Raw genomic sequence first — 15,440 nt, 5'->3', positions numbered from 1 at the left:
GAACCCGAGCTAACACTGCAGAGGCGTCTGGTGCCCGGCCTCTTTTAACCGTCCCCCACCGCCGATACCTGCCATGGTTCTGTCACCTTACATGCAAGTTTCTGGCTTTATTGTTTTCCCTCAAGTGTCTCAAAAGGCTTCACGTATACAGTATGATGTTCATATTTAAGGTAATGTATTCAAGTCAAGGATTTATTTTTTTTGTGCTTTTAAATAAAGTTTGCCTCCCGTTGGAAAACTCCGCAAAGAGTTCAGTGCATAATGTGACGGGGGCAAAGCCTCCTGAAGTTGATCTAAAGATTTAAAATGAAAACTGAACTGTAAAGGTTTATGAATGGGTAGGACTAAACGTCGAGCTTTGTCGAGGACCAGATTTTGAAGTCCCTGGTCTGCAGTGGTCCAAGGAAGGAAAACAGGAGAACAGGCGACAAATAGTTTAAAAAGACAGAGTCAGGGTGACTCTGCTCACCCCTGTCCGCAGCCAAAAGCACATGAAGGGGCCACACGCAGATCTGATGGAAGCGATCAGGGGGAAATAGTCTGATGAATCACGTCTTCCTTTACGTCACACAAGTGGCCGGGCGTTTGTGCGCAACGCTTCGGCAGGATGACGCAACCCCGCCACAAAGCAGAAGCGGTCCGGACAGTGGTTCGAGGCAATGGTTTGGCCCATGTCCATTCTCTGATGAGTCCCAACTGTTTTGGAGGCACAAGGGAGACCTACACAATATTAAGAAGGTGGTCATAATTTTATGCTAGTTTCTAATAAGAAATCACACAGGTTTGTTAGAAAAATACTTTTATTTACCATTTGAACAAATATCGTCAAACCTCTGAGAAACAAAAACTTATTACAATATGGCTGTGTATGAAAAGAAAACTTAAGTACATATAGATTCCCAGAACATCAAGCAAAGACTATTTTATTATACAGAGGAACAATCCATCCGGTGGCTTGGGAGATGAACCACAGGTACAAGACGACAACAAAACAAAAGACTTGGTTAGAGCAGTTAAATGTTACAAAGCCAGTATACCATGCATACAAATAAAAAAAATAAAAAATCAGCTACTAAGGCCCCCTCTGTACCCAGTGCTAAGTGGACACATTTTAAAAAATGGACAAATAATGAGAAACATGATGCCGAAGAAACGTGCAGACTTCACAAATAACCACTCCTGAATTGTTCCCGCTGATGGAAAGTGCTAACTCTGGTGAGGCGGCTCTGCTGCACAGTCCATACTGCTTATTAAGACGTTTCAGTTCAAAAAGACGAATATATTAGACATCTAGAAGTTGGATTTTTGATGACGTCTGAGCCAATGTACGGCTCCGAAAGCGTGCGACCACGTTAAAATGGAAATAAGCGCAAGATTGTGGCTTTAAAAACACTTTTTAAAATAAGTTCATACGTATAAAATGAAACGGAAACATTGAGCCTGCAGAACATCAACTGCCTTCAGAAGTTGCCTGATGATTGCTGAATGATCGCATGTCGACCTGATGACTTAATAGAGTCCACCTGTGTGTAATCTAATCTCAGAACAAATACAGCTGCTCTGCGACGGCCTCGGAGTTTTGTTGAGAGAATACTGGGGAGCAAGCAGCATCATGAAGTCCGAGGAACACACCAGACGGGTCAGGGATGAAGTTGTGGAGAGGTTTAAAGCAGGGTTAGGCCATGGAAAGATTTCCAGAGCCTCGAACATCTCACGGAGCACCGTTCAATCCGTCATCTGGAAATGGACAGAGTATGACGCAAGTGCAAACCTACCAAGACACGGCCATCCACCTAAACTCACAAGCCGAACAAGGAGAGCACTGATCGGAGATGCAGTTGAAAGGCCCATCTGGACGAATTGCAGTGATCTATTGGTCGCGCACTGCACTAATCTGGCCTTTCTCGAAGAGTGGCAAGAAGGAAGCCGTTGTCAAAAGAAAACCTTAAGAATTCCCGTTTGCAGTTTGCCAGAAGCCATGTGGGGGACACGGCAAACATGTGGGAGAAGGTGCTCTGGTCAACAAAACGCTATGTGTGGCGGAAAACGCCATCGAACACGCCATCCCCACTGTCAGACATGGTGGTGGCAGCATCATGCTCTGGGGGTGCTTCTCTTCAGCAGGGACAGCGAAGATGGACGGAGCCAAATACAGGGCAATCTTGGAAGAAAACCTGTTGGGACTGGGGCGGAGGTTCACCTTCCAGCAGGACAACGACCCCAAACACAAAGCCGGGGCTACAATGGAATGGTTTGAAACAAAACATATTGGTGCGTTAGAACGGCCCGGTCAAAGTCCAGACCTAAATCCGGTCGAGAATCTGCGGCAAGACATGAAAACTCAGTCTCTAGATGTGCAAACCCGGTAGAGACATACCCCTTCACAATCGTGCGCCACTTTGCGTTGGTCTTTCACATAAAATCCCAATAAAATATATTTATGTCTGTGGTCGTGACGTGACAAAATGTGGAATGACAAGCAACGTGATTCTCCATGGGTTATTAAGAGTAAAAACACTGGTGGTCACTGTGAGACGCAGCTGTCGCCCATATACTGAGCGTAGCGGTCCGAGATGCTTCTCCTCAGCTCATCGATGTCTCTCCTCAGCTGGCCGACCTCCAGCAACTTGAACCTCAGTTCCTCTTCCACCACCTCCACTTTGCGGTCGCTCTCCTCTGCTGGGACGCTGAACGCTGGACAGAGACGGCAAAGAGCAAAAGGGTTAGCGCAAAGTGTGGAGCGATATTCGGCAAGCTAGGGACGTCAATCAAATAGGTTGGGTAATGACAAGCTGTTTAAAGACTTTAAAGGACACATGCACCCAGACCGCCTCCAAATGTGGTCAGGGATCGGATCTCTCATATTGGATCTCAATGCGTCCTGGGGGTGTTCACACTTGTCTTTTAACGTGATTGGATCACCCAGATTGGATCTTAATGCAAAGTCTGAACAGGCCCTAAGGACACAGGCACTTATCTGTGTACAGTAGTGATGGGAAGTTCAGCTCTTTTCTGAGAGCCGACTCTTTTGCCACGGCTCCCGAAGAAGAGACGGCTCCCAAAGAAGAGCAGGCTCCCGAACGGCTCTTTATTTAATATCGTTTATAGCCTAATATTTTAGCCCAACACAGCAAATACATATTGCATTCAATGTTTCAAATGAACAAAACACTGCAATCAAATCCACACAAGCAAAAACAGAACCAAACTCGGTAAACAAACGGTACAAATGTCCTTGTGCAGGTTTATGGTGTGCAACCTGCTCTTAATATAGTCTCATTTTGCAGTGAAGACACTCTGCTCTGGCATTCCCAATGTCTTTAAATTTCAGGCAGATGCTGCTTCCTTCCTTTATCGGTGTCACTCATAACTACTGGGCTTGTAAGCCACAGCGTCTATCCCCCTTTCTCTGATTTCACATAATGGTACGATCCTAAGTACTCATACGATCCTAAGTACTCAACACACCCAACAAAGTTTCACCCCCTTCCTCACCCGAGCAGAGATGAACGAGCAAAAGGCTCTCACTGGATGGGAATCGGCTCTTCTGATTCACTACCAAGTATCAGCTCTTTGAGCCGGCTCTTTTGCGCATGACACATCACTAGTGTACGGTGCCTTTAAAACCTCTAAATTCACATCAGATGTTATCCCTTGTATTACTTTTTGTAACTCCAACATGGTCTCCACCTTATGTCGCCACCCTCGGGGCGAGTCGTAACAATTTGTCCTTGTAAGATGCACCTTAAACACATTTGCCTAGATTCAAATCCAAGTGTGTGTGTGGAGTGTGGGTTGTTACCGACGTACATTTCATGCCTAGGAGCAGAGACAGGTTGGGCTCTTTCCCCTGCGCTCTCTGAGCCAGGATGCTGCAGAGACCCTGGAGGTCCAGTAGACACAGGGACATCTCTTTCAGTAGCTGAGCCACTTCCGGCATCTCCATGTGGGATAAAGTACGCACCAACGCGCCGTCATCCAGTGGGGGCTGCTTGTTAGAGGAAACCAAAGGCACGTATAAGTAACTTGGGGACACACCTTTAGTCACCACACAGAATGACAAGAGAGCTTGTGATTGGTTAACATTTAAAAGACTGATACCTTCGGGGAGACTCTGGACGGCGTTGCCGGGCTTTCGTCCTTTTCTAATAGATGAGACGGCTGTCGATGAGAAAGGCCTTTTTGCGTTTGCAGTCTCGTACTGGTGGCCTAACAGAGCAGATGAGCTTGATTTATTCTTCAGAAGAATACAGACTAGATTTGTCTTTCACAACATGCACACAAGCTTTCTTTGGGCTTCCAAAAATAACTACGGTGAAGGGTAGGGATGCCCTTATCAAATTGACAAAAAAGCAAAGAGACGCATTTTCTCTTTGTCCCCTACCGTTAGTTGTGAAGTCAGTCTCTCAATCTGTTCCTTCTGGTGCTTAAACAGCTGGTGGGATGCAGAGAACATTAACGTTAATGGCTTTTTGTATAATTGCATACGAGTACACATTTCGTGTCTTATGAGGAGCACTACCCTGCTGCTGTGATCCTGCTGCTCCAGGAGCTGAGTGTTTTCCACCTCCAGCCGCTTCAGGTCCTGCATGGGCAGCCTCACGCCGTCGTCCAAACACTGCTGCACCTTCTGCTCCAGGCTTTACCAAAAATGAGACATGAAGTCACAAACCCAGAGGCAACACACCCAGGATACCATTTAAAAAGCATAATTGGTGTATACGTTGCAATGACGAGCCAAAGCGAGCACATACAGCTGAAGTCAGAAGTTTAAATACACATGCAGCAATTTTTTTAACCACTCCACAGAGTTGCTACAGTTTGGCATGTACCTTATGCACGACCTTAATAATTCTTCCAACAATCAAAATTGACTTACACTCAACAGATGCCATGGTTTTAGAAGTTATGATGGGCTACCAGATGAGACATTTGAGTCAATTGTTGGTGCACCTGTAGGAGTTGTTTAAGGCTTACCCTTAAACTCAGAGCATCTTTGGTTTCAAGGAGCCTGAAGGTACCATGTCCATCTGTACAAACACTACCACTATAATAAATACCTATATACCTATATATATACTTGTATAAATACCTTGGGGACAAGCGACCGTCAACCGCTCGGGAAGGAAAGGCATTTCTATCTTCTACTTAGGTATGAAAAGGTACAAATCAATCCTAAAACTACAGCAAAGGACCTTTAGTTCAATTAAAATCTATTTATACAGTGTCAGTGACAATACAAATTGAACCCTTGAACAGGAAGAAGCCTTGAGCAGCTCATATGGGGAGACCCATTTGCTTGAGGCCAGCCTAGCAGAGACAGAAAAAGAGACCCACTGGAGAATACAGGTACAGAAATATCTTTACCCACGATGAGACAAGTCCTACATTGACGTAGCCTGAAAGGCTGCACAGCAAGGAAGACAGCACTGCTATAAAGCCGCTATAAAAAGCTAGACTACGGTTTGCAGCTGCACGTCCTCTGGTCTGATCCGACAAAACTGGACGATTGTTGTGCCTGGGGGTAGGAGTAGGGGGTAGGATTGTGAGCCAGGAGATCACCATCCCAAAGGTGAAGCATGAGGGTGGCAGCATCATGTTGTGGGCGCTTTGCTGCAGAAGCAACTGGTGCACTTCAGAAAACTGATGTCAATCAGAAGGAAGGAAGATTATGTGAATGTAGCAACATCTAAAGACATCCACCAGGGGCTGCAAATGGCCCTTTAGACGAATAATGTCCCCGGGAATACTTCCAAAGTCGTCAAAGCATAGGAAAGGTCTTCACAAAGCCCTGACCTCAATCAAGATTTCTGGGAATTTTTTGGGAACTCTCTCTCTCTGTACTTCTAGTCTACTGACATTTCACGTTCTTAAAATAAAGTAGTGATCTTAACTGTCCCAAGAAAGGGTCTATTTACTAGTATTAAATGTCAGCAATTGTGAAAAACTGAGTTTAAATGTATTTGGCTATGGTGTATGTAAACGTTTGACTTCAACTGTTTGCACAGGTTGCACTTTTTTGTGGGGACAAATAAGTATGGACAGAGGAAACATATAACAGCAGGTTATCGCTTCATCTTGTCTAGTATTTTTATTTTTTTTACCTCTGTACAGACGCTATCAACTCCTTCGCTCTCCTGGCCTGCATTTCGAGCTTGATGTCTTTGTCCTTCAGAAGGGCAAATCCTTCCTGCAGGCTCTTCTGTAACTGCGACACAGTTTTTTCCAGATCCTTCGCTTTCTGTTGGACCTCCTCCTGCTGAGTACACATAATGTACGCAGCGGGATTATTTAGAAGCAAGCAATGAAACATTTAACGTGTCTGAAGCCCTATTCACATGGGACCAGTTTGCGTATTTTAACCTTTGCCTGCTGTTTGGATTTTTGTTTCACTCCAATGGTTTGATAACATTTTGTCCACACAACAATATATAGATATATACTACAGAATTTAAATTAGTTATTGTCCAGTCGACTGGTTAGTCACTGACTAATTTAGTTGTTGAATATTTGTCGACCAGTCAAGGTCATTAAGCATATCGAGAGCATGGTTCCTCTCTGGTCATCTGTTTGCTCAGATGTGTTTATTTACCTGTTTGGCCTGGAACTGCACTTCGTCCAGTGTTGGCAGGTCAGAGAGGTATTTCTCCAGTGTCTCTATGCGTTGCTGTTTTTCTTGGTTCTGGTCGCTCTCTCTCTGACATTTCTTTTTCAGAGTGCTAATGTAGCGCTCCCTTGTCTTTATCTGTGGACCAAAAATTCAAACGTTGTGTTATCAACACAAAGGGATCACCACTTTTTTTTTTTTTCCAGTATTAATGATACTGAATGAATAGATGTACCTTTTCCTCCAGTTTTCTGATGTCCTCTGTATATTTTTGTGTGACTTGCGTGAAGAACTTCTTCAGATGGAGTACTTCCAGCTCAGCAATTGCCAGTTTCCTATTAAGGTCTTCATCGTAGCACAGCCTAACAGACGGTTGTTTGGATGGCGTTCTCATCGCCGACTCCTAATGACAGAACAGAACTTTTGTTACGAAAATATTTGATACCAACACCAAGGTGTACATGCACTTCCTGGCCAAACAAAAAGTCTCCACCTGGATTTAACTAAGCACATAGGTACGAGCCTCCTATTGGATAATTACTGCATGGGTGATTATCTTTCAGCTGGCAACAAGTTATTTAACCCCAACTGATGCAATGAGTAGCTTCTCATTTCTTAAGCAACCATGTCTAAAGACACATCCTGTGGTCGGGGAAAAGATGTTAGTCTGTTTGAGAAAGGGTCAAATCATTGGCATGCATCAAGCAGAGAAAACATCTAAGGAGATTGTGGAAACTACTAAAACTGGGTTAAGAACTGTCCAACACATTGTTAAAAACTGGAAGGATAGTGTGGAACCATTGCATCAGGGTAAGAAGAGAGGCAGATGAAGTGATGCACCCATCATGCCTAGTGCCTACTGTACAAGCCTGTGGGGGCAGTGCTATGATCTGGGGTTGCTGCAGTTGCTCAGGTCTAGGTTCAGCAACATTATGTTGCCCAAAGAATGAGGTCAGCTGACAACCTGAATATACTGAATGACCAGGTTATTCCATCAATGGATTTTCTTCTTCCCTGATGTTCAAGGGCATATTCCAAGACGACAATGTCAGGATTCATGGGGCTCAGATTGTGAATTAGGTATGATTTAGTCTCACCTTAACATTTAGGATGTGGGGATCGTCACACCACCCTCTCTGGCTCTGCAGGACCTGCTGTGCTCTGAGCTCGTTCTCTCTGATCCGGGCATGCAGCTGCAAGATCTGCTGTTTTTGTCTGAAACACATCATATGGAGCGTGTAGAGCAATGCTTGAGGGCAGGATGAGCAACATCGGGCCTGCACAAGACACCCAGAACCGCGAAAAGAGACAATTTATACTGTGTATGTTGAGCAATTGCAAGGTAACAAAAGCGCTTTATGTTAGGACAATGGGAACCTAACAGATGACGTACAACGTAATACTACAACTAGTAACAACACTGCAAAAAAGGCAAAATGAGATAGTTAAAAAAAAAAGGTAGCCAATTTCAAATGAGGGTAAAGCATACGAGGAAATTGTAATTTGAAAAGTCAAATAAAAAAGTGAAACTAACTAACACAAACAGCCAGCCAAATCCCAAGTTATCGTGAAGATTATCTACGAATTTTCAATGAAATTGGCCCCAGTTTCCTAATTTGTCCACTAGGGGTCACTGTTTCAGTCCGAGTTGTGGACATAAAACACAACACTGAGACCCAGAACTAAATAGCAGATGGCAGCAATGTGCTAAAATCGCACCTATTTTTCTTAATAAATTCCAGGTTGTTCATAAACTGTCTTGCAAAAGGAACGTTCATTCAATGTACTTCTTCTTCTTTGCACCAAAACAAAGAGAAACATCTGGAGTTGTCGTTATTTGTAGGTTATTATGTCATTATGCTTCACCCCTGTATTAACGCATGTCAAATTGTCTGTGAGCACATCCAGCATTACCTTTCTATCTCCAGTTCTCTCTGCCTCAGCAGGCCCTCTTTAACCTTCACAAGAGTGGTGACGGGAAGGGAGCCCCCGAGCAGCATCTGCTAACAAACAAAGATAATGTCATACATTAAGTCGAGCACACAATGACCTAATGGAATGACATCAGTGAAGAATTACACCAATCAGGCATCCTGATATTGCGTAGGTCTCCCTTGTGCCTCCGAAACAGTTGTGACTCATCAGAGAATGGACATGGGCCTTCTGAGGGTGTCCTGTGGTGTCTGGCAACAGGATGTTGTTAGCCACAACATTAAAACCACCGACTGGAGAAGTAAATACCATCGAATACCATCTTGTGACAATTCAATGTTGTGCTGGGAAACCTTTGAACCTGGCATTCATTAGTGTGGATGTTACTTAGACCTGTAGCACCCACCTAGACCAGACCAGGCACCCCCCACCCCAAAGCCATGACACTCTTTGATGGCAAACGCTTTAGGAACAACTAAAAAAAAAAGACATGAAGAACAGCTCAAGGTGTTGACCTGGCCTCCAAATTCACTACATCCCAAACTGATCAAGTATCTGTGGGATGATCCACAGAGGCCCCTCCCCTCAAAGGCCCCCCCCACTAACAACATCCTGTTGCCAGACACCACAGGACAGCCTCAGAAGGCCCATGTCCATTCTCTGATGAGTCACAACTGTTTTGGAGGCACAAGGGAGACCTACACAATATTGTTTCCCTTCTTTGTTTTTCTCACCTGACTATTCTAATACTCATCTCACCTGGTTAAGCCCCGGTTCTTGCTGAAGTCCCTGTTGCCACGGGGACAGTCCATCTCCACCGACCTGACCGAGATCGCTTCCGCGCTCCGCTTTGGGCCTGTACTCCATCTGTTCAGCCAACCACATCTGGGTGCGGACTGCGGGTTGAATCGGGGAGCTCCTGTCAGCCTGGTGGCCCAGGGGTACGTCAGCTTGTTTGGCTAAGCCCAGGCCACAAACCTGTCCACCTTCCCAGGCCAGTTTAGCCTCCGGTAAAGCGGTGTAGTTCATGTCCAAGTTGTTCTGTCTGATTGGAGAAGACAGAGCTGAGGAAATGGACAGGTCTGTGTCCAAACCAGTGAATCTACAACTGCGGTCATCTCGATAACCAGGTCGGGCGCCTGGTGAGCGCTGGAGCAAGGTACTGGACATCAAGGAGGAAGACAAAGGTAGATAAAGGTCCACGTTTGTGTGTTCCTTTTTGTACCTATGCCGCAGCCCTCTGTCCAGGGAGCCTTGTGAATCTGGGTTATACTGATATCCCGATGTCCGACTGGAGCTTTTATCAGCACCCGACGACAACTTGTTGAGAGAGGACCACCTCCGGATGGGCTTATGTTCCTTCAAGTCCAGGTAACTTGATCCGCTCAGTGGAGACACGGCCGGCGAAGGCGGCTGACAAGACCTGGTCCAACGCCCCGTGCTGTGGGGCGAGGCTGTCATTTTAAAACCAGGCGAGGAGGATGGGGATGGCACGACATTGAGAGTGGGGATGCCATCGTCATCTGCGTGTCCCAAGTGATACTGGGACAGTGGCTGAAAGGACAGAGGTGTGGTGCTGGAACTGGAGTCCTCTGTCGAAAGAACGATCAGGCATCATTATCAACACAACATCTACACAAGTACACACAAGGCAGAATATATCAAAGAAGTCTATTGTTGATGTTGAGCAACCTTCAAATCATCGTCATATTGTCAGTTGTGTCACCCCTGCTTTTGCCAGTTTGCCATTTTCCTGTCCAGTGGGAGGCAATCTAGCTTTCTTTCCGCCACAAATTTTGCATCAACGATGAAATTGTCCACCATCTTCCCATCAAAGGTTGGGCATTCATGCCTCAGCTAGGGGTAGCACAAGACCTGTGAAACACAAAAGTGACCCAACCTCCCCCTTTAAAATCTAGAATTAGAACCTATTGTACCATATCATCCCAACAGATCACTTCGATCTCAAAGGTCAGGCCTACTTGTGGTTTCTAGACTTTCAAAAAAGCAGAATGGGAGGTCGAGCCTTCAGCTATCAGGCTCCTCTTCTGTGGAACCAGCTCCCAGTTTGGTTTCGGGAGGCAGACACCCTCTCTACTTTGAAGGTCAGGCTTAAGACTTTCCTTTTTTGATCAAGCTTATAATTAGGGCTGGACTGAACCATCCCTTAGTTACGCTGCTATAGGCCTAGGCTGCTGGGGGACGATGCACTGAGCACATGTCCTCTACTTTCTTTTCTTTGGCACCGAGCTCTTGTCCTCAAATTTCTTCTCTACTACTAGTCATGCAATTCTGTGCTACTACTGTATAGCATGTTAACTGCTGTATGTCCCTCTCTCCCCTCCCCCCACCTCCTCGTGAGTGTCTCTGTTGTCTTGGTCCTCATCAACCTGCCCAGTCTTCACGGCCTACCTGAATGAACAATTCTCCAACCTGCCTATGATTCCTCTTATATTCTCAGACTGTCATGTAACATCATCAGCTGTATGTTGTATTTGTATTACCATCAGATTCCACATGTACGCTTTAGTCAGATGTATGTATCTATGACAGTTTCTCCTGCTGTTCCCTGCTCTCTTTTTCTGTCTCTACCTGGTCGGACTCAGGCAGATGGGTTCCTCCATATGAGCTTAAGGTTCTGCTCGAGGTTCTTTCCTGTTAAAAGGGAGTTTTTCCTCGCCACCGTTGCCTTCAGGCTTGCTCTGGTGGTTTCAGATGTTGTAAAGCGTCTTGACACAATTTGTCGTTATTGACGCCATATAAATAAAATGAAATTGAATATCTTACAGATACACTATATTACCAAAAGTATTCGCTCACCCATTCAAATGATCAGAATCAGGTGTTCTAATCACTTGGCCTGGCCCCAGGTGTATAAATTCAAGCACTCAGGCATGCAGACTGTGAAACAAGACATTTGTGAAAGAATGGGCCGCTCTCAGGAGCTCAGTGAATTCCAGCGTGGAACTGTCATAGGATGCCACTTGTGCAACAAATCCAGTCGTGAAATTTCCTCGCTCCTAAATATTCCACAGTCAACTGTCAGCTCTATTATAACAAAATGGAAGCGTTTGGGAAAAACAGCAACTCAGCCACGAAGTGGTAGGCCACGTAAAGTGACGGAGAGGGGTCAGCGGATGCTGAAGCGCATAGTGCAAAGAGGTCGCCGACTTTCTGCACAGTCAATTGCTACAGAGCTACAAACTTCATGTGACCTTCAGATTAGCCCAAGTACAGTACGCAGAGAGCTTCATGGAATGGGTTTCCATGGCCGAGCAGCTGCAGCCAAGCCACACATCACCAAGTGCAATGCAAGGCGTCGGATGCAATGGTGTAAAGCACGCCGCCACTGGCCTCTAGAGCAGTGGAGACGCGTTCTCTGGAGTGATGAATCACGCTTTTCCATCTGGCAATCTGATGGACGAGTCTGGGTTTGGAGGTTGCCAGGAGAACGGTACATTTCAGATTGCATTGTGCCAACTGTGAAATTTGGTGGAGGAGGAATTATGGTATGGGGTTGTTTTTCAGGAGCTGGGCTTGGCCCCTTAGTTCCAGTGAAAGGAACATTGAATGCTTCAGGATACCAAAACATTTTGGACAATTCCATGCTCCCAACCTTGTGGGAACAGTTTGGAGCGGGCCCCTTCCTCTTCCAACATGACTGTGCACCAGTGCACAAAGCAAGGTCCATAAAGACGTGGATGACAGAGTCTGGTGTGGATGAACTTGACTGGCCTGCACAGAGTCCTGACCTGAACCCGATAGAACACCTTTGGGATGAATTAGAGCGGAGACTGAGAGCCAGGCCTTCTCGACCAACATCAGTGTGTGACCTCACCAATGCGCTTTTGGAAGAATGGTCAAAAATTCCTATAAACACTCTCCTCAACCTTGTGGACAGTCTTCCCAGAAGAGTTGAAGCTGTAATAGCTGCAAAAGGTGGACCGACATCATATTGAATTCTATGAGTTAGGAATGGGATGGCACTTCAGTTCATAGAATGAGTAAAGGCAGGTGAGCGAATACTTTTGGTAATATAGTGTATCTTACAGCACTCTAGCAATCGAGTGCTCATGAGGCTGGAAATACCGGCAACTCTGACTGGTCATCAGTGAAGTTATTTTATGCACGATTTTACAGTGTTTTTGACGTGATGGAGCCTATCCCAGCTGTCATTGGGGCGAGAGGCGGGGTACACCCTGGACAGGTCTCTCCAGTCTATCTCAGGGCTAACACAGAGAGACAGACAACCATTGACACTCACACCTACGGCCAATTTAGAATCACCAATGAACCTAACCAGCATGTCTTTGGACGGTGGGGGTTTTGAGTCTAAGTTTCTGGATCTGAGGAGTACGGGAGAGTCTGTGTAAGTGTAGAAGTTCGGACAGATACAAGGGAGCTTGGTTGCGAAGGACTTTTGAAGAAAGTAGCAGGGTCTTGCGCTCAATACGAGGCTTTATAGGAAGCTGCTGAGGGACTGTGGTGACGTGGTGTATGGAGGGAGGTCAGGTGATGATACGGGCTGCGGCGTTTTGCGCTGGAGACATTTGGTAGACCACAAAGAACCTAATTACAGTAGTCGACGTGCGACGGGAGGGGCGACGTTGACTGATGTTGCAGAGGAGTAAACAGCACACCAGAAGAGCTGTGTGGTCACGGCAACGAGGCGCCTTTCTACTGCACCGCACCCTGCCGTTGAACCCGGGGGGGGGGGGACACCTGGACTGACAAACAAGAGCATCAACATCTGGGACATCCCACCTTCCACGCTGTCTGAGCAGTAGGTCCCGATGCCCGTGTCCCCGCTGTCGGACACCGTGCTCTGCCTGCGCCCGCCATAGATGCTGCTGCTCGCAGAGTGCCAGGCGGATTCGTGGTCCGGGCCCGATCCTGGGGTGCCGCCGCTGGACCCTAGGACGACAGTTTAACGTGTTATGCACAGATATGGGGTTATCAGCTGATTGGCCCATTGGATGTGAGCACTGATTTGATGCCTGAGGTCTAATCTAGTTTCACTTTAATGTCCTCCTTGTCACAATATTGACAGTGTTATAATAATACTCTAGTTTGATTGTTTTATACATGTGCAGATGTTGTGTTGCCTAACAACCGTGTGTGCTGCTGGATGTTAACAGCCCTGGATCATAACCCTCTGTAGCCTAGGTAACAGACGGAGGCTAGCTACTGGTCGGTGCTAGCCGCTGAGCTACACACCTCTCCCCGGGCCTTTAACACCCGAGCCCCTCCACGTCTACGGAGCTTATACCTCCAGCCCCGTCCTCTCCTCAACCTCTCACCTGTTTGATTAGACTCGTATCCATCTTCCAAGTCCCTTCTGCCCCACATTCCGGATGACTTTAGCCCACAGGAGGGAGGGAGGGAGGGAGGACAGGGCAGGCAGGGAGGGGGGAGAAGAAAAAAAAAACCCGCAGTCCGATCAGCGGAAAAAGGAGAAAGAAGAAAACCCGAGAACTGAATAAATCATGACTGAGGAACAGACTGAAGATCCCATCTCGACTAGGCTCGGGTTAGAAGACATTGTCCGTCTGATAACGGTACACTTTCATTACATGACGCACCGTCGCCTACGTCCCGGACTGGGCGTCCTCTGAGTGGAAGTGCGTCCACTGGCTCCTCCCCCTCCTCCTCCTCCTCCTCCACCGCAGCGAAGCACCCAGCAGCACGACAACACGCAGCACGTTTACGGCAGACTGCTCCGATCAGCCACATGATTAAAACCACTGACAGGAGAAGTGAATAACATTGACCATCTTGTGACAAATTCAAGGTTAGTTGCACATAAAACAAAACAAAACAAACAAACAAAAAAAACACTCCTAAGAACCACAAATAAAAGAAAGATTAAATAAAATAAAATAAGTAAAAAATGTACAGAATTAGCATATGAACAAATGTACAAGAAATAGAGACGGAAGAATATATATTGTATAGATAGGAATGATAGTAAGGAGCTGGATCAATCTGTTGGAGAATGAGCTCCACTGTCCCTTTATTGTCTAATGTATTGGATGAGATGGATTGTCCATAACGGAGAGCAGTTTGTCCAGTGTCCTCCTGTCCCTCACTGAGACAAACATCTCCAACTCACTGCCAATAACATGTCCGGCCTTTCGGATCAAGTTGTCGATCCTACTTATGTCCTTCTTGCTGGTGCTGCTCCCCCAACAAACCACAGCAAAGTACAGACTGGTAGAACATCTCCAGAACTTTGCTACATACATTGAAAGACCTGATCTTCCTCAGGAAGTAGAGTCTACTCAGGACCTTCTTGTCCACAGCATCACTGTTGTCCCTCCAGTCCAGTCTGCTGTTCATGTGGACTCCTAAGTACTTATAGTGGTCCACTACTTCCACCTCCAGGCCCTGGATGGTGATGGTGATGGGCTCCAGCACAAGGTGTTGACCTGGCCTCCAAATTCACTAGATCCCAAACTGATCAAGTATCCGTGGGGTGATCCACAGAGGACCATCCCCTCCACCCCAGGCGGTCATAATGGTATGCCTGATCGGTGTATATGATCCATATTCTGTGTTTCAGAAAAAAACAAACAAAAAAAAACAAACAGCAGATCTTGCAGCTCCATGCCCAGATCCACAGCAGGTCCCCACATCCTAAATGCTAAGGTAAGACTAAATCATACCTCTTTAATGTTATGGACAGATAAATACTAGGAGGTGATCATTATCCCATTTTATCTAGATTTGGTAGATGCTTCATAGTAGAGTTGGAGTAACAGTACTCCAAGGTTTAACTTCTTTCAGGCTAGGTGGGAGGCAGCCTCAGGAGTTAGTTCAAGAGATTTGACTCTTAGTTCAATGCTTCATCAAGCGGTTTGTTTTTCTGAATCACAGTCTGCCGGATGCAAAGCTCTGCTGG

The 15,440-nt window shown here is 46.1% G+C and overlaps 1 protein-coding gene across 5 annotated transcripts; it reads right to left on the bottom strand.

Annotated features, from left to right (window-relative positions):
- Positions 1-796: 796 nt before the first annotated feature.
- Positions 797-14,116, bottom strand: cep85l (centrosomal protein 85L). Of its 5 annotated transcripts, none has more exons than XM_084560605.1 (13): positions 13,840-14,116; positions 13,304-13,453; positions 9,299-10,131; positions 8,522-8,610; positions 7,705-7,822; positions 6,843-7,010; positions 6,593-6,745; positions 6,105-6,259; positions 4,523-4,640; positions 4,385-4,435; positions 4,102-4,209; positions 3,811-3,988; positions 797-2,694 (listed from the first exon to the last, which is right to left on the bottom strand). In XM_084560605.1, exons 1-13 carry the CDS (start codon positions 13,886-13,888, stop codon positions 2,525-2,527), a joined length of 2,340 nt encoding a protein of 779 aa, XP_084416731.1. In that variant the 5' UTR covers positions 13,889-14,116; the 3' UTR covers positions 797-2,524. The 5 variants fall into 5 exon arrangements, with proteins under 5 accessions (XP_084416731.1, XP_084416732.1, XP_084416728.1 ...); XM_084560606.1 differs by having other exon boundaries at positions 8,522-8,607; XM_084560602.1 differs by having other exon boundaries at positions 4,385-4,640.
- Positions 14,117-15,440: the final 1,324 nt, after the last annotated feature.

This window comes from Chelon labrosus (genome assembly GCF_963514085.1).
Source record: "Chelon labrosus genome assembly, chromosome: 14".
NCBI classification, from domain to species: Eukaryota; Metazoa; Chordata; class Actinopteri; order Mugiliformes; family Mugilidae; genus Chelon; species Chelon labrosus.
The sequence above is the reverse complement of the archived record's forward strand: the minus strand, read 5'-3'. Positions and strand labels throughout refer to the sequence as shown.